Here is an 18032-nt window from a genome sequence, read left to right on the forward strand (position 1 = left end):
GGGAGTATTAAAATTAAACGTTTTAGACGTACATATTATAGTCATATTGGATGTTATATGAATCTGATACTTTCTTGGCTAATTCAGGTGAGTATCCGATATAATTCTGAGGTGTCAATTTTGACAATTTATCCTCAAGTTTAGTGTCACCTTGGCACAGCTCATGAATAATATTTTTTATATTAGATTTTTGTACACTTTTTCCCATGAATAAGCTCTGGACTTTCTCAAAAGCAACGTTAATTCCGCTTCTAAATGAAATTGCGATTACTTCTTTAAACATAGTTGGAAAGGCTCAGCTAAAACAGACCAATTTTTGTCTAATTCATTCTGAAGCTGGTCTTTATTTATACAAATTTTATCCAGTCCGGAATTTAAAGATTTTAATGATACCAAAGTATGAGCGAATGCAACGCCAATATTTCTAAGGCATGTTGAATCACTCAGATCCCTCTGAAGCCTACTTCTCAATAGTTTGCGACTTAGGAATTGTAAAATTGCGATTGATATTTCAGAATTCCCCTCGGCATTTTCAAACTGATAGGGATTAATCTTATGTGGCATTGTACTACTTCCAACTTGTCCCTTTTCCGTTTTCAATACTATCACATTTCTAAATTGCAATTATGGTTACCTTGATATATATAGCCACATATCAACCGATAGATCACAAATTATTGAATTTATTCTAGATATTGTATCGCATATTAGAGATATAAAATCATGAGATTCTGATTGTGTTGTATACGAAGAATATGATAGTCCAAGATGCTCCTCGACAAACATATCGCATAGTTCCGGCCAATTCTTATCAGGATAAATAAATGCGTGTGCATTGTAATTCCCTGTTGCTCCTCCAAATTTGCCATAATATTTCAACTAGAATGTATAAATTAAATACCTTATCAAGATTATTTTTCAATTGATCACTTAAGCGTTTCACATATATGGCCATTTCTTTTCCAACTGTAGTAGGTGTGGCAGGTTGTCCGTGAGTCAATGCCAAAAGCGGGTCTTCTGCATACTAAAATTATAGTTCAATTACATTTGTAGCAATAGATGTCAATTTTTCTATGACCTTTGCCAATTCTGGTCTTATCACTTTTTCTATAGAATGTTTAATTGTAAGTGAATATGAAGGTGAATTTATATCTTCACTCGTAACCAAAAAATGTACATTCTCAACTAATTGTTTTAATTTGCGATTGTTGCTATTTCTAAGTTTATCCTAAGTGCCAATAATTATACCTTTATATAGTATTCAACAGCTTTAACATCGTGTAGTGTAATTTTTTCGTGATTTTTAATTTCAACAAACTGTTGAATAGACAAATTCTTGATAGAAGTTATGAATTCTAGATTTCAACAATAATACCCATGTCTTCTTCAGAGAGAACATCGATAGGTGTGATTCCGATCTTTACTTGGTATATCAGCCATTCAATCTCGACAAATACTCTAGATTTCATCAAACCAAATTCGGAAAAGTATTCGGATAGCTCAAAAGTTTTATTTCTATATCTACCATCAATAGGGCTTATTGCTGTAAAAGGGGACAACGAATCCATAATAAATTGATCCTCCCCACGCATGCATTATTTCTATTCTGAACATATACACATATTATGAATTACAATAATGAGGATTAGTTTATCTAGATTTATGACTATGAAGTGGATTTGTAGCTACCATGTGTAAGCATTTTTGTAATATGTACTAAACATCACTTCATAGATAACTTGCTAAATTTTGCAAATTTGTCAAAATAGCCAGGTGTTATTTCCTGTGTATTACGTTTGGGATTACAAAGCTCAATCCCTAAATAATTTATAACATTACCTTGTAAAGGTGTGAATGCTAATGATGTTGCCATGCCATTAATAGCGTTTGAACTTTCCATCTGTTTCTGCAACATCAATTGGCGTTTTCTAGCTATATGAAACGTGTAAACTTACGAACATGAATTTGTTTCCTTTTAACCTGAAGGATAATCTTCCCTTTTCCAGTGGATTTTCCGAGCATTCCAAGTTGATGTCCTTCAAGTCCAATCTCTTCTTGGCCTTCCGGTCCAAATGCGATCCTATTCGCCTGTTGCCTAATTTGACTAATTCCATATTTTTCTTTCATCTTCCTATATCTTTTCCCTCCTCTCTTATTAGTTTTCCTCTCTTCCGGAATTGGTAGAGCTTTTTTGATGGGAGCATCTGGCATCTCTAGTGCCTAAAGTTAAATTTTTATGGCTTACCTTGGATAAATTAACTAAAATGTGATTTCTGAATTTTTCGCCAATACCCCCATCTTTAGCTTTCCCAAAAAGATCTACTCTCGCAGCCAATGCCACTTTGCTCGAAACCATTTTTATGGCTTTAAATTTTAAGTGTGAAACGGCCGTTTGTACTATTTCACAACATGAAATAACGCCAGATGTTTCAGATCCTTTAAAAGTATGACCAGTGAATAAAGTATTTTTAGAATCGCCAATTAACTAAATTAATTTAACAACACCATTATATTTTGAGATGGAATTTTAGCCAATTCTTGTAATCCGCCTGCCATAGTTATCAACCTTGCAGTTAATGCGGATCCAATTATTCTGGAAATATTTGGTGCAAGAATGGTCATTCTGCTCTCCAAATATAATAAGACATTATTTCTATGAGCTGCAAGCTTTAATGCATCATCACATGCTCCAATTAACTAAATGAAATGATATATACCTTTGATAGTTCGTAGGGCCCTAGTGCCGATCCCATAGTCATTGTGGCAGCGACAGTAACTGCCATTGCGGTTGCATTCGGTAAAATATCTTTCATATCAATTTTTGTGATATCCTGAATTAAATTATTGTATTACACTTTCATTTTGAATTCTTTTAACCAATGATATGTAATCCAAAGGAGCGACGACGATAGATTCCAATTCCGGGAATTTACTGCAATAGATATCTTTGACATACTTATGAATGCTTAAAATTCTAAATTAAATAAATTGCGTACTCTGTGTCAATTTCTATAACAAGCGAATTACAATCCCTTATTAAAAGTTGTTCTTTATAATCAACTTCCCTATCAATCAATATTTTACCATCCAATAACGGGATAATTTTCTAAATATTAATAAGATACTAACTTCAATAGTTTTGTTTAGTCTTTCACTCCTCAAAAACTGAGAAAATGACCGATTTTTAAGGTCAGAACTACTAAAATATTCTTTAACAGCATCTTTGATTGTTTCGTCTGGATCAGATTCATAACATTGAGCTAAAGCTGTCCTATTATTATTATCTTCTATCTCATCATCATGTTCTAAGTCTTCTAGGTCCAAAAGAAACGAATCGGCAAGTGTTGCCTATATCATGAGGAACCCTACCATATATTGCTCGCCCGTCATGGGCGTGCGCTTCCTTCTAATAATATGTATTATCAATTTTTATGCAATCTCCTGTACTATTACTGGAAGAAATTTCTCATTATGTTCTTTTGTTTCAAATGGTGTGTATAAAGGAGTTCATAAAAGGACTAGAAAACGTAGTCCTAAACGTACTAGGAAAAGAGTCCCAAGTCTTGACTCTAATAAAAGGAAATTGAGCAATACAGAACTACGCATTAAATCAAAAAGGATTGAAAGTTTAAATGCAAAAAAAAGGAGGAAAAATGCTCTAGAAAAGAGGAAATCTGTTGTCATGGAGAAGAAGGATTTTGACTTCACTGATTTTATAAATTTACTATGGGAAGAAGTTAAAGGCGATACATTTAGTATTGAACCAACTGTTGATGAAAGATCTGTTCCTCTAAAATCATGCGAATTAAATATTAAACTCCATACTTTGGTGAAACATAGATATGGTAAGAAATATTTAATTCTAGCGGATGAAACAATCACTGATATCTATGTAAGGTTGGCAAATTATTTTAAAATATCACCTAAAGTCCTTTATAGAGAAATTTGTGCTATAACTGGGAAATATGGCTGTAATATTATTAAACCATCTGGTATTTAACCTTTAAATTAGATTATGAGGAGTCTAGTGATATGAATCCTTATATACAAAGTTTAAGAAGAGCCAAATTTGAAATTTATACTTTAATAGGGCGGAAGATGCTTAGATATGCATTAACATGTTTAACTAGATATATAAGGCTAGGTAAGTATATTGATATCTCAAAATGTCATTACGATTAATCATATAGGCATCCCCCCTGAAGTCAGATATCGCTATGTTTATGATATACTAAGCCTAGAGCACGTATCTTCTGCATGTGATTTGTATTGTAATCACATTGATATATTCCCCATTACTAGATATGATCAAATATATCCTGATAGAGTCGACTTTAGGCCTTGTGAGGATACAACTGATATCGGAGGTATATCTGATCAAATATTTTATACTGAAATTGATAAATCTAAGGGTTGGAGTCCATCATTATTGGTGGATAATTCTGTATTTTCTATTCTTTCGGATAAAATGAAGTGCCAACTTGTTTATCTGTCCGCTGCATTGCATCCTGAATATACATTACAAATTGTCAAAAACGTAGCTTTTGTTGCAGGTATAATTTGAATTCATTTTAGGTTATAAAAATGAATCTGAACTTTTAAGAAAATTTGCATTTAACAATAAATTTACTTCCCGTGGAGCTAAGAGTTATATACTCAAATTATCTGAGGAATCGGCTGCCAATCATATTAAAGAGAAGATTAAGTCTAGGTGCAGTATTATTTACTTAGTCCCCTATCAAATCGTGCAGACAGGAATTTGGAATCTATTCATAAACCTCTTGTTTGGAAATCTTTGGATAGAAGAACTAGTTTGAGGCGGCTTAAGAAACGTTTGCATAAAATTTTTGAAGAAGAGGAAGCTCATGGGATGGCAAAACCTAGTTTATGGCTTGTTTTGAAACAACAAATTGATAGGAGAATTCTGGAAGCCCCTAGGACCTTTTATAAACAAGTTAAGCATACATTGTTAGGGACTAGGAATATGTCGAGTAGGAGTATAGTAACAGAACTTATTGATCGTGGATTCGATCCGCCTTGCAGAAGTTATTCATATATAAATCGCAAAGAAAGAGTTAAAATTGCAAGGAAAATGGAAGTGTGGGCTGATAAGGAAATAACATTGCCGCCAAATGGCTTAAAAACAAATATAGATTATGTTAAGGCTTTGTCGATACTTGACGCTGCCGCTTCTGCTGCAGGATATAAAAGCATTCGTCATTTATTAGCCTTGGTAGCAATGTTGGCCAAACCAAAAACTGATAAAATTTCTAGGAGAATACGACAGCCCGGAGAAATAGGTCAGGATAATGAACTTAAAATTAAACATTTTGCTCATAAATTAGATGGATTTAATTGATATCTTTTAGCCAAGGGTGGTTTAAAACTTCTTGGCATGTTATTCTCTTTTTATAGTCCCTAATTAGCATTTTTCTAAGTTAATTGTGTATTACTCCAATAAATCTTTAACAGAATCGCTTGTATTCCTAAACGTGTGAAATGGGACTTTAAATTTCGTATCCGACATATTTATAAAGACCTGGATTCCAGAATTGCCGCTAATATATATAATTTAAATACCTAAAGGGCAAAACGCCATATAGCATGACGAACAAAGTTACTCCTATAGAATATATATCACGAGATTCGCCATTTATTCCTTTAGATTCGTCAATAAGTTCTATGCACTCAGGGCCAGTGAAAGCGGGTGTCCCATCTAATTAAAAATTGTGTTAAACCATACCTGAGTCAAAAATTGATAAATTATCATCAGATGGTTCGGAGATAGATGAACACCCGAAATCTGTTATTATTATATAATCAGTATTTGGATTTCTGAGTTGTTCATTTTTTTTCGTGCACGGATGTGAATTCCATATAGACGGATTGTACTTGTAATTTAAATTTTCAAGTGCTTTTAATAAGGGTATTTTATTTTTATTTGATTTATCCATACAATTTTTTGCGTATTTTAGAGCTTCATTTCCATCATTAATTTTAACAGAATCTTGCCAGAGAAAGAGATCCAAAGGCTCCAATTGGTGAGAATACTTGTAATTGGTCTTAGATGGAATCTTTACTTTTTCAATTGAATCCGAATTCAATAGTTTTTTGATTAGGATATTCTCAGGTTTGATGTCCTTATGCACGATTCCAAGTTTATGTAACGAATGTATTGTTTGAACAATCTGATTAATATAAACTCATACCTCCTTTATAATCCGTTTTGCATATTTTTCATTAAATAATATCACATTTTCATCTCGCACAGAATCCTTAAAGTTAATATCTGTTAGCTCGTAATATTCGCCATAAGGATTCCACCATAGAAGCTGAGTTGGATAATATGGCATTATTAAATAAATTATATTAAATTTTGTATCATGCAAAGTCTCCAGTATCTGTATAACCCCTTTAATATTGTTACATGAGGCAAGTATAATAATTTCATCTACAACCTAAGTAAAAAGTAGTAACACCTTGTCAAAAGATGAGACTACTTGCACATCTTCTCTAAAAAATCTAGAACCATCTTTTCTACGAGAAGTCTCTATGTGATATGCCTGGTATTATTGAAAATCTACCTTTAAAATTACATTCGAATTATCTAGTATATTAGTGGCCAAAAATAACTCCGAACTGCTTTCCCTAGGTAGTTTTCCGTAGATCAAATATTGATTTATAGACATACACCCATTTTTAATCCAATAATTAACCTCTTCTGATATTCCATGGTAATCAGATATTCTGTCGATAACGAGCCGTCCATAGTTCATTATGTAGTGTGATGCTGTCTAGATGTTCATCTTATATCGATAAATTTTTATCATTTTCTAGAAATTGCTTTGAATTACCAACTAATCCAAATAGGGTTGCTCTTAAAAGAGCTATTCTCGACGCTACTATAGGCCTTCCGATAGAACCGTTTATTAAAATGTTGGATAAATCAGGAAAACAAAATTTAATGAAATGCGTTTCATCAGAATGTCCCGTAACTTGTTCTCCTAAGAAAAAAATGTATTTTTAATTTCATTTCAGGAGTATTTCTCCAAATGAATCTAGCCCTTTGAGGATCATTCAGTCAAGTAAAAAACTCCGTCATTATCTAATGATCCCAGAATCTCAAGTAATTAAATACCTAATTTAGGCGTGTAGAGGATGTATTAAGAGGACTAGATGTAAAAAATTTCTCCAAGTTTAAATTGTTAATCATTTAGGTTGAGCAAGGGATTCCAGACTTATCTGATATCGCCCGTGTAGTTCTAGGGATGAATACTGTAATTTTTATTTTATTTCAGATATGTGGCCTTTATATTGAAAAATGTGAATTAATACAAGAAGAAGATGGCTCTCTTTCCAATATAGATTCATTTTTTTTTGTTTTAAACTCTTTAGAGCAATATTTACTTACTGTTAAAGGAAAAAATGGTTCACTTAAGGTTTCGTTATATTTTACAAAGGTTGTACGGGGCGATGATAAAGAATGTTCTATCGAAGCTAATAAACAAATGAAGATACAAGTAATTTCTAAATTGCAAGAAAAGATATCAAAGGTATCTCACTAAATTCATATTAGATGTATAATATTCCAACATACTTATATCGAACTTTAAGGCTGAATTCCAAGACAAAAATGACTAAAATGCAGCGTTTACTCCAGAATAAATTAGATAGATTGATGGTAATATCTACAAATATATTAAGGGGCGTGATAAAGATGAAAGGGACGATGGATTTGTATGGGTTCCTGAGCCTGATGATAATAATAATAATAATGAAAAAATTGCACCTAATCAAAATGAAAATATCACACAATACCCGGTAATTCTGTATTTTTACCCAGCTGAAGGTTGGAAATGGAACCAAAGTTATTCAACTTGATACTTTGAAAGATGAACAGATAGAATTTAGACTATTGAGGAACTCATCGAGTGTTCCGAATGAAGAAATCAAACATTACGATATAAATGAGGATAAAATTATACGGTATTTATTATCATATTAAGCTCTATTAAGGTTGATAATTCTATACTTGTCAATTTGAGTGATGCAAGTAATCAAGATTATCAAGACTGTGTAAATCGTTATAAAGGGAAAAGGCTAAAGAATTCGAAATGTTTAACTCAAATTTTAGAGCATATTGATCCAGATATGGCTAAAGAGTCTTTAAAAGATATCGTTAGGGTTCCTTTTGAAACTCCTAGCCAGGTTTATTTTTAATAATCTAGAGCTCAGGTAATTCAAACCCCCCTATAGTTAATAAAAGAAATACCGTTGGGCCTGAAAAAAATTTATGGGAACCATTGGACATTCATGAATTTTGTGCGAATGTTAGGCTGTTTTTATTTAGGACGAATATAAAAATTATCAAAATTATTCTTATGAGGGGGTTTTTAGTCGATTTAAATTGAATGCTGATCAGAGTGGGATTGAAAACGGGAGTATTTGTGATTCTAAATCTATTAATGATTGCCGCCTGAAGCCATTTTTCAAATCTAATTATCCAAATGGTTTCCAAATTTGGGAATTCCAAGTAAAACTAATTTCATTATAGTCGGGTGAAATTGTATGTAAAAATTTAACTTTCCCTAATGTTAGAGGGAGAAAAAATAATTAACACTTAATTTTTTTTGCATAATTAGTTGCATAATCTAGCGCCCAGTTGTGTGTCTCGAGTATTGACTATATCTACAATCTGTACTAACCTCTAACGTAAATGAATAGTCATTAGTATTGAAGGCATTCATGGTGGCCTTTATGATTTCAGGTATATCTGAAAGGCTTATATGGTCATTCCTAAATGCATTATTTGCCACTTCATTTGCTGCATTCATAACACCAGGGTATAGTCCTCCTTGTTTCCCAGCTTGATATGCCAAACCGAGGCACGGAAATTTTTTGCTATATTAAATGTTTCATACAAATCGGGCATGTCAAAAGTTAGCGTTTTAACAGTTTCTAGGTTTAGAGGTGGCCAACTATTTCTATATATAATTTTATTGTACCTCATATGACCAGGTGATGTTAGAGATTGCAATATTGGAAGCTTCATATCAGGGAGATATAATTGTGCAATAGTAGACTTGTCATTAAACTCAACCAATGAATGGATTATGCTTTCTTTATGTATAATAGTTTTAATGCGGTCAATGGGTGTTCCAAATAATTCGTATGCCTCTATAATCTCAAATCCCTATATAAATATAACGATCAAACCTTATTCATAAGGGTTGCAGAATCGACGTTAATTTTCGATCCCATATTCCATACTGGCTGTGTTAATTGAATCATACATGTTTTATATCCTGAAACCTTATATTATATATTTCCTTGGCTGAAACATTCAAACATGGCCCGCCACTACAGGTCAAAATCATTTTATTAACATTGTTGAATGGCCCCTTAACTAATCCGAATGCACACTAAAATGAGCAAAAAAAAATACATCAGAAGGAATTTCCTTATAAATACATTGATATAAAGCACAATGTTCAGAGTCGACAGGTTGTATAATCGATCCAGTTTTGTGAATAATATTAAAAAGCAATCGTCCTAATTAATTAAAAATATAATACCTGCGGATATTATGGTCTCTTTATTGGCTAGGCATATTGTTTTCCCATGTTCAGCCGCAGATATTGTAGGTAATATTCCATTGCAACCAGAAATAGCCATCATAACTACACTTGCTTCTGGAACTGAGCAAAGTGTTTGCAAACCAAGCTTTCCATGTAAAACTTCAGTGCCATTAGGGATATTTATTAAAGTTTGTAATTCATTAATACAATTTTCATTGCCAACTGAAACATATCTTGGTCTGAAACGTATGATCTGATCTGCCAAGGCTCTCATATTAGTGTTCGCACTTAATCCGACCACTTTATGTGTAGAATTACAAATTGTTTCCAAAACCTCTAAAGTTTGCGTGCCTACACTTCCAGTGCTACCAGCTATAATAACTCCTATTTTTGGATCATCTTCTAATGATATTTTGCAATTAAGCGATGAAAACAAAGATATTTTGTTGGTATTGAAAAATTTTGTCTTAAAATTGTACAGATATGGAATATGATCATTATATAAGGAGTGCTTATGTGACTTTAGAGAATTTGAAATTGTAAAGATGTAGAAATATGTTAGTATGATGAGTTTTAAATAATTTGTCATTTTAAAATATATCAATTTGATTTAGTGAAATATCTCGTTCAGATTTTGTAGTATATTTAAATAGGCTCTTTTTTCGTCCAGACCATCTAATTCCACTAATTGATACCTTTGAAATCGTATAATATTTCCCTTTGAATTTGATGATTCGAACAATGTAATCCATTCCAACCTAGTAAAGTGCTCAAACAAGCGGCCCTAAATTTAGGTTAATAAACCCTTGATAAAGCATACACTCCTTTCCAATCTGATCTAGATGATATAATATTCCCAAGTTTTTCGTAAAGTAAGAGTATACTGTTATCTATTTTAAGGTGCTAAATTAACATAAACCAGCCTTATTAAAATTGTTGTGAGGAATTTTTATTACAACCAAAGCTCCTTTAATAAATGGGATGATCTGTTGGAATTTTGCGTTATGAAAGGATATATCAACAGTAATACTAATTTAAGTATTTTTTACCCTAAATCTGATTCTAAACTTGAATGATTTGAATGTATATTATCCGTTTTACTGATTATTGGTTGTCCTTTGAAGAATAGATTGTAATAATTGTAGAAATCAAAAATTTTATTATTAGCCTGTATATAAGAAACAAAAATACTTGTTTAAGCAAATATTCACGGAAATCAGTCCCTATTATAACTATTTTAGTTGTTTTAATGAATTTTGAGATATGTTTTCTGCGAATAGAGAAATGATCCCAAGAATTATGAAACCAATCGTTGCTAAAGCAAGAAAAGTCAGTAATAGGCAATCCTTTTAATGAATTATTTATCACAGGTAATTTTAATATATAACTAGCAATCTCAAATACTAAATTTCCGTTGCCACAAAATGGGACCCAAATCTATTTATGAATAGTACTTACAATTAGAGGTTCGGGATCCTTTACGAGAAGATTTAAATTTAACTTACTAGTAACACACGCTGTAATTATATCATTATAATCAGTAGAGTCATCTGAATAAAGTTTTGTTGAATCAACATATTTTGACCTATTATTTTCCCAGTGTGACAAGTTCTCCTTGGTGATATCTAAATTATCATTTGATGAATCTTTTCGTTTATTTGAAAAAAACGGTAATGTATATGCATAATTGTATGAATAAGGAATCCCTTCAAATTTATTTCGGACACTTTTTATGGTTTCATTGAGAGACCAATATGGTACTGTCTTTGTCTCAAATTGAGGAGAATAAACGTAATTATAAAATGAAAAATGTCTTGGGGATAAACGGCCAGAGCATTGCAAAGAAACATAACACGTGTTTCTATGTAAAACTATAGAGAGGCAATGGCCACTAATGAATGGAATATCGGATATAGTAGTGAATGCCTGCTTAACTGAAGATTTAATGACGTTGTTGTTCCAAAGAGATGATAAGTTGGAAATTGATCTAATATTAATGTTAGGAATCCAATACGTTGGTATGAAATAATTCCAGGGTAAATTTTTAATCCTTTCTTGCAAATCTGTGGAAGAATGGCACCTGAACGGACGACCAATGCGTAGCCAAACACTTTCTGTTGATCTAATTGAAATTAGAGCTATCCCAAAAAATTCCCACGTACAGTGGATCTCAACGCCTCCAGGAAGCAACTCTATTTTAATCAAATTGTTTTCTTTGTGCTTCCTCAGTCGAAAATGTGCTAAGGTTGGTGTGGGACCTGATAATATGGGAGAACATTTGAATCTAAATGAATTCAATTCTTCCAATTCTTTTATAATGAATTTTTCCAATCCCTTTCTTGTAGAAAAGAATGCAGTAATGACAGCTAAATTATTTATGTTAAATGTTACTTTGGCTATTAAAATAATTAGGCATAAGACGATTTAAGATATATACAAAATATTACAAAAAATACACATGTGTACATTATAAGAAATAATAGTATATGTGATGTCAATCAAAAATGAAATAAAATGGTAATAATAGTGATGATGAACTGGATCGGGGCCCCAGTTAATGTAAATAAGGTTTAGAGTATTTTGTAGCCATTTATACGATAGGTATGCCAGCAGTATATTGGGAAAAGCAAGAAGATAATCGTATGTGTGCTTTGCACTGCTTAAATGCCCTTTTGCAAGTATATAGTTCACAATTTAGGGGCCTTATGTAACTGCTGAGGAACTCACAGCTATCGCTGATTTTTTAGACGAACAGGAGAGACAATTAATGGGTAAAAATAATTTTTTATTATGTAGGATGGATACCTGCAACAAATTCTTCACATGATGGCAATTATAATATTACTGTATTATAAAACTAATTTCAGGTTATACAAAAATCACTTGGAAATAGAGGATTTGAATGCAAATATTGCACATCTAAGAATATAACAAAACAAACTGTCGAGTCGTAAGTTTTTTTGCTAATTAAAAGAAAATTTGATGGATTTCTATGTAATGTGTCACAGCATTGGATATGTTTTAGAAATGTCCACGGGGATTGGTTAGATATTATTATAATATAGGTATATGTTAGATAGTATGAAATCTGGGCCAATTCGTTATAAAGTTTGTGATTTGCAAGAATATTTGGAAAATTTGCTTAAACAAGGGGATTCTGTATTCATAATAACTCCAGCCGAAAATTCTAGACCACTTTCATTGCCTAATCCAGATAAAAATTGCACTAAAAAAAATCAGTTTTATATAGATATTCGAGATATCTCAAGTAAGTTAATCTTAAGAATAGCATACGAAGGGAAAACAGATTTCTTATATAAGAGGGGTGGTAGTTCCCAATCTAAACCTATTTCTTGGCCGACCGTCGGAGGGACGTAGGTTTTTTTTAATATTAAGGCGCTTGAATTCTTGCGACGTTTCTACTATATGTTCAATGAGAACTAATAAAGATATGGATACTGTTATGGATGGATTACAAAAAATTGATGGGCCATGTTGTTCAATAACAGTTAGAATGCTTGATGCTAGTCGTGTAACCAATCGTTTTTCTGTAAATGGCACTCTATTGGATGTATTTAAGTGGCTTGAAGGGTGCGATATTGTCGTAAATGATACTCCTTTAAAGTCTCAACCGATATATTGTTTGGTTCAACAATCACCTTTCAGAAAATTTGTAAAGTATGCTGACGGTAGTGTGGAATTGATCAATTCTGAAAATATGGTAAGTCTTGATCTGACGAAGGGTACAGATACAAAAAACAAAACCCTAAAGGATTTGGAGCTCGAGGATACTCAATTGTTTATTTTACATATACCATCAACTAATTGATGATTGATCTAATTTTATAGTACAATTATATACTTTGCCCTATGGCCTCCACAAAAGTATCAAAGGTGGCGGTTCCATTTGGAAATATCGCCAAAAGTCTGTATTCTGCTTCTGGAGAGATATTTATGTAAGCTTTTTTAGCCATGTCTAACAGTTCATTAGTAGTGATAACATCTTTACCTCCAGATAGTCCATAAAACACACCCCTTAGCAAAGAAGAGAGGGGTTTGGAAGATAATTCAGTATTTATTGCAGATATAAAAGTTGAAAGGTTTAAATCATGAATGTTAGAATTAGCTATCGAGCGTAAATGAGATATGATAAATGTGAGTTCATCGTTAGTAGGGATTACTCCTAACAAATTTGAAAATATAGCACAAATATCGGAGTTATCCAATTTGCCTTTCTGTCCTCTGTCAAAGATTTTGAATATATAAGAAAGTTGAGATGTTAAAACCTCGGATTTGGGCATCTAATAAGGTGGCCAACAATGTGTGGCGACTATTGGGAGTTTTATTTAAACTTAGCTACATAGAAATACAACGTATCTTTGCTGTAAATAGATCTATTTAATATATGAATCTGTGTTCTAGAATTATTTAATCACTTTTATTCTAAACTACACGTTTTTAACCTTTTTCATATGAAGTGATCTATTAATCTTTTAATAAGTGGTCTGCGAGGGACGTGCATTTTAAAAAAATCTAATTTTATCTATTTAGTAAATTAAGATCTTGTGTACATTAGTTAGTGACAATTTGTATTTAGTAAATAACGTATAATAATTTTTTTAATGGATATCCAATCAGAATCCATAGAAGAAGGAAATGGATGTTTAACGCGTCTTGAATTAGCCCTCATAATTATATTAGTGATTTTGTTGCTTGGAGGTGCTGTTGCTGGATTTTATTACTTTTCTGGATACTGCAGAGCGCCGGTTGATATAAGTTATTCGCCAAAAATCGGATGATTTTATGATGAAATCAGTTATTGACTGATGTTTCTGAAGCCGCAATACTTGAGTTATGTTTTCGAGAAGTCTTTTTATTGATACTAATCTTTCATGTTCCAGTCAAATGAAAATGATCTTTCTTTATAATTAATTGTTTGAATAAGCTAAACATTAAAAATTCTAATATTTGTTTTATTTTAATAACGTGATACTAAACATCTATATATTGAAGCATGAAGCATTTCTTTATATCGTGACAAAATGCATCATAATATTATAAAACAATAATTTTCTAATGTTTGCCCATAAAACAGTTGTTTAATCAATATATAAATATCTATTGTTGACTAAGGTACAAGTCATAATAATTCTCTTTAGCGGTGCAAACAAAAAAGGTTCTTTCAAGTTTGACATATATAGTTATAATATTCAAGTGTATTATCAGGACATTATTTGTGATAATGTAAAGTATTTATGGCGTATAGATCTATCTAATAAAGATGTAAAGTGATCAAATTAAACTTGTCTCGATCTAAAACCATAATGGTGTTAATTATAAAATCTCATTGATAAACTATTAATTCATAATTATTATCATTTTAGTTTAAAAGGATAATATTTACAATTTCAATATACATATTCATTGTACGCTTATTATTAAATCATGAATGAATATCTAATTTATTGCATTGTCTCAGTGTCACTAATAAATGGCATAACTGCATCAATCAAACACAAAATCAGTAGCGATATTGTTAGAATATTTTCGGATGAATCATTAAATTTGAATGAAGACACATTACCTAAGTGGATAACTACAAAATACCATAAGGAAGGAGATAGGCATAGGTTCGATCTTACGGTTGATGAGAGCCATAAATTGAAATATATACTATGGGACGGAATTAAAAAGGAAATTACAAATAAAGAGGTTTCAAAATATAGAATATACTTATGCAATGCACATGTATTTAATGCTAAATTGACTTTAGTAAAAAATAATAATGACGAGTTTGTTCTTATAGAAAATATGAATCTAACTAAAATTCCATTATGGATGAAAATGAATTTAATAGCCGAAAAATATCATTACAAGAAACCAATATATGTGGATATTGTTAATTTGCCAAAAGAAATCGCCAAAATTAATATTGATGGCATAGAATTGGTGAAATTATCTAATGATTATTCGGAAAATAACTTTATCAAGGGAATTAAATGGGATGATATATGGGAATATATCTGCCCAGATGGATTTGAAATAAATGATTTGGCATACGAAAAGATCAAAACTACGGTATATCTGAAAATTACACTAAAAGATATAGATAAAAAATCAGTAAAAATGATAGAGAAAAAAATTAATCTGAATGAAAAAATATCAAACAACAAAACACATAAGACATATTTAAGAAGATATTTAGGAAGTGGAAATTTAAGTAATAAAAAGTTACTTGATATTGACCTACATAGTGATGAATTATCAGACAAAATTGAGGCACTTGCATTCTATAATAAGATATTAATAAGGATTAATCCTGAAGTCAGCAATGAATATGGAATTGGAAGTTTAAATTGGATTCATAAAATATATACCAGTGACGGAACGTATATACATGCTTCAACAATAGAACCATTAGAAATAAACAAATTATTATTGTCTATATATTACAGTCATGGCGGAGAAATATTTATTGCAAGACATTTGAATATGATTGAAGTAGATAAAATCCCAAATTGGATTAAAAAAATTAATGAATCAATTGTATCTTTCATAAGTGATAATAAAGGAACGTCCTTTGATTTATGTGAAGAAACATTGCCAACTATATTAACATTAAATCAAAATAATCCTGATTTTATCATGCTTAAGGTAAAACATGATGAAGAAATTAAAAATAGAATAACTGAAATAAGTATGGATAGCATAAATATAACAAATATTAAATATAGTCAACCTTTGGATAGAATATTAATAAAACGTGAAGAGAATGATATATATATAAATATATTAACAAAAATTTATGATCGCTGGAATTATGATTTTAGTTCGAATTTACTCAAACTATCATGCAAAAAAACACCAGGTTGGCTTAAATTCGAGCAAAAGGGAGTTAAAAGCCAAATGACTCTTGATCTAACTAGAGATGTAATTGATCCTAACATAAGTGCTACACAATTTAAAAATCTTTTGATCTTAGAGGCTAATCATGAAAGTGGTTATTATGGAATGCATAATATAAGTTGGAATGGTAGATGGATGTATACGACAGACAATATGCCTATTGGTCTTATAATCCTAGAAAGTATTGATAGGAATCTAATTGAAATTACATTGATTAATTTGAGTTTCTATAATACCACAAAATACAACTACAAAACACAATTAGTCAAGATACCTAATTGGATTAGTGCAATATCTAAAGAATTTTCACAAGAATACGCACAAGGAAAGCCATTAGATATATCTAATGACACACTTCCATCTAATATTATATCTAGAAATTATGGATCCGTGATAGATTTAGAGTCAAAGAATATATATGACGCTGAACATAAAATCAGTAAAATCATTTGGAAAGGGGAAGTATCTAACATTCAAAAAGGACTTTTTACAAAAGCTACACTCAAAATAGATGATGAAGGATTTTTAGATGCACAAATAGAATACATTGACGGGCGCGATTTACGATTCGACATGTTTAAATCAACGTCAAAAGGAAAAACACCTTTGTGGATCAAAGAAATTAACAAAGATATGGCCAAACGTATGGAAAATAAAATTGGCGTGACATTAAAATTGTGTGAAAATAGTATTATTAGCGAAATGGATGTAAATCATGATGAATTTCAAACTGAGTTTGTTATTAAAGAAGATCTTAAAAAAACCAATGATATTATAGGTGTAGATTGGGGAACTGGAGCCGATTTTATATCTTATGAGGATGAAATTATTGAAAAGGTGAACTTGAATAAAAAAAATAAGGAAATATTAATCACCAAATCAATAATGAAAGATGGTATCAGTGAGAAAAGGTTGGATAAAGGTGTTATGAAATGCACTGAAACACCTAAATGGTTCAGTGCTGATGTAGGAAATAATGCTATGTTTCAAACATTGACGACTGTAATGCTTATTGTACCTCTCTATTGTTTAACGTACTAAACTTAAAGTAATCAAATTAATTATCAAATATTTACCTCTATATTCTAACACATAGGATAGGCCCAATTAATAATTTGTTAGGTTAATTAAGCTTTAGTACGTTAAACACAATAATAGATTTGTTATTATAATAATTTAATATATATCAAACAACAAATAAACCTGTAATTTATTTATTCAGTAAAAAATATATTTTCAAGGATATAATATGAATACATTAATTAAATGTCATGTTATTTATAATTAAATACAAACTAAATTAATATTCACAATTTATTTATTATAAAATCACAATTAATAATTGTTTATTATATTAAAATTACAAATTGTAATATTCGTAAATTAATGTAATTTTTATTTACATATTATAATTTTTGTATAATAAATTAATATATAATATTATTTTAAAATAATACAATAATAATATGTATTATATATATAATAGAATATTAAATTATATATTTTTATTAATTAAATTTAATTATAATTATTATCTATATGTAATTT

General features: G+C 30.8%; 11 protein-coding genes across 11 annotated transcripts; 5 read left to right on the top strand and 6 right to left on the bottom strand.

The window, feature by feature from the left end:
- Positions 1-22: 22 nt before the first annotated feature.
- BMR1_02g02640 (adenylosuccinate lyase) lies at positions 23-1592 on the bottom strand (the record flags this gene model as incomplete). The annotated part of the gene is made up of 7 exons (XM_012792838.1): positions 23-251; positions 272-613; positions 635-879; positions 902-1024; positions 1046-1228; positions 1249-1355; positions 1376-1592. 7 exons carry the CDS (start codon positions 1590-1592, stop codon positions 23-25), a joined length of 1446 nt encoding a protein of 481 aa, XP_012648292.1.
- On the bottom strand, positions 1724-3390 carry BMR1_02g02645 (U4/U6 small nuclear ribonucleoprotein PRP31; the record flags this gene model as incomplete). The annotated part of the gene is made up of 10 exons (XM_021481597.1): positions 1724-1818; positions 1840-1932; positions 1956-2220; positions 2246-2485; positions 2506-2697; positions 2718-2831; positions 2854-2974; positions 2997-3106; positions 3130-3348; positions 3370-3390. The coding sequence occupies 10 exons, from the start codon at positions 3388-3390 to the stop codon at positions 1724-1726; spliced, it is 1470 nt and encodes a 489-aa protein (XP_021338221.1).
- BMR1_02g02650 (conserved Plasmodium protein, unknown function) lies at positions 3389-5359 on the top strand (the record flags this gene model as incomplete). The annotated part of the gene is made up of 6 exons (XM_021481598.1): positions 3389-3845; positions 3867-3992; positions 4013-4144; positions 4191-4553; positions 4576-4711; positions 4732-5359. The coding sequence occupies 6 exons, from the start codon at positions 3389-3391 to the stop codon at positions 5357-5359; spliced, it is 1842 nt and encodes a 613-aa protein (XP_021338222.1).
- On the bottom strand, positions 5352-6776 carry BMR1_02g02655 (Protein kinase domain; the record flags this gene model as incomplete). The annotated part of the gene is made up of 7 exons (XM_021481599.1): positions 5352-5433; positions 5454-5558; positions 5581-5716; positions 5744-6188; positions 6210-6458; positions 6480-6563; positions 6585-6776. 7 exons carry the CDS (start codon positions 6774-6776, stop codon positions 5352-5354), a joined length of 1293 nt encoding a protein of 430 aa, XP_021338223.1.
- Positions 6777-6787: 11 nt separating this feature from the next.
- Positions 6788-8617, top strand: BMR1_02g02660 (conserved Plasmodium protein, unknown function; the record flags this gene model as incomplete). The annotated part of the gene is made up of 13 exons (XM_021481600.1): positions 6788-7017; positions 7039-7126; positions 7148-7195; positions 7218-7277; positions 7299-7439; positions 7461-7553; positions 7577-7681; positions 7705-7821; positions 7844-7986; positions 8007-8208; positions 8229-8330; positions 8351-8533; positions 8555-8617. 13 exons carry the CDS (start codon positions 6788-6790, stop codon positions 8615-8617), a joined length of 1575 nt encoding a protein of 524 aa, XP_021338224.1.
- On the bottom strand, positions 8614-10167 carry BMR1_02g02665 (1-deoxy-D-xylulose-5-phosphate reductoisomerase; the record flags this gene model as incomplete). The annotated part of the gene is made up of 8 exons (XM_021481601.1): positions 8614-8682; positions 8706-8901; positions 8922-8984; positions 9006-9193; positions 9217-9273; positions 9294-9422; positions 9446-9552; positions 9576-10167. 8 exons carry the CDS (start codon positions 10165-10167, stop codon positions 8614-8616), a joined length of 1401 nt encoding a protein of 466 aa, XP_021338225.1.
- Position 10168: 1 nt separating this feature from the next.
- On the bottom strand, positions 10169-11994 carry BMR1_02g02670 (conserved Plasmodium protein, unknown function; the record flags this gene model as incomplete). The annotated part of the gene is made up of 8 exons (XM_021481602.1): positions 10169-10253; positions 10274-10362; positions 10383-10481; positions 10502-10607; positions 10628-10746; positions 10770-11015; positions 11037-11944; positions 11970-11994. 8 exons carry the CDS (start codon positions 11992-11994, stop codon positions 10169-10171), a joined length of 1677 nt encoding a protein of 558 aa, XP_021338226.1.
- Positions 12182-13407, top strand: BMR1_02g02671 (Josephin; the record flags this gene model as incomplete). Its single annotated transcript, XM_021481603.1, has 9 exons — positions 12182-12256; positions 12277-12349; positions 12375-12424; positions 12446-12528; positions 12553-12621; positions 12644-12846; positions 12868-12952; positions 12975-13299; positions 13321-13407. 9 exons carry the CDS (start codon positions 12182-12184, stop codon positions 13405-13407), a joined length of 1050 nt encoding a protein of 349 aa, XP_021338227.1.
- A 25-nt stretch (positions 13408-13432) lies between these two features.
- Positions 13433-13879, bottom strand: BMR1_02g02685 (hypothetical protein; the record flags this gene model as incomplete). The annotated part of the gene is made up of 1 exon (XM_012792847.1): positions 13433-13879. One exon carries the CDS (start codon positions 13877-13879, stop codon positions 13433-13435), a length of 447 nt encoding a protein of 148 aa, XP_012648301.1.
- On the top strand, positions 14201-14377 carry BMR1_02g02686 (hypothetical protein; the record flags this gene model as incomplete). The annotated part of the gene is made up of 1 exon (XM_021481604.1): positions 14201-14377. The coding sequence occupies one exon, from the start codon at positions 14201-14203 to the stop codon at positions 14375-14377; it is 177 nt and encodes a 58-aa protein (XP_021338228.1).
- A 646-nt stretch (positions 14378-15023) lies between these two features.
- On the top strand, positions 15024-17525 carry BMR1_02g02690 (BmGPI7, B microti specific; the record flags this gene model as incomplete). Its single annotated transcript, XM_012792848.1, has 1 exon — positions 15024-17525. The coding sequence occupies one exon, from the start codon at positions 15024-15026 to the stop codon at positions 17523-17525; it is 2502 nt and encodes an 833-aa protein (XP_012648302.1).
- Positions 17526-18032: the final 507 nt, after the last annotated feature.

Source organism: Babesia microti, chromosome II (genome assembly GCF_000691945.2).
Source record: "Babesia microti strain RI chromosome II, complete genome".
NCBI classification, from domain to species: Eukaryota; Apicomplexa; class Aconoidasida; order Piroplasmida; family Babesiidae; genus Babesia; species Babesia microti.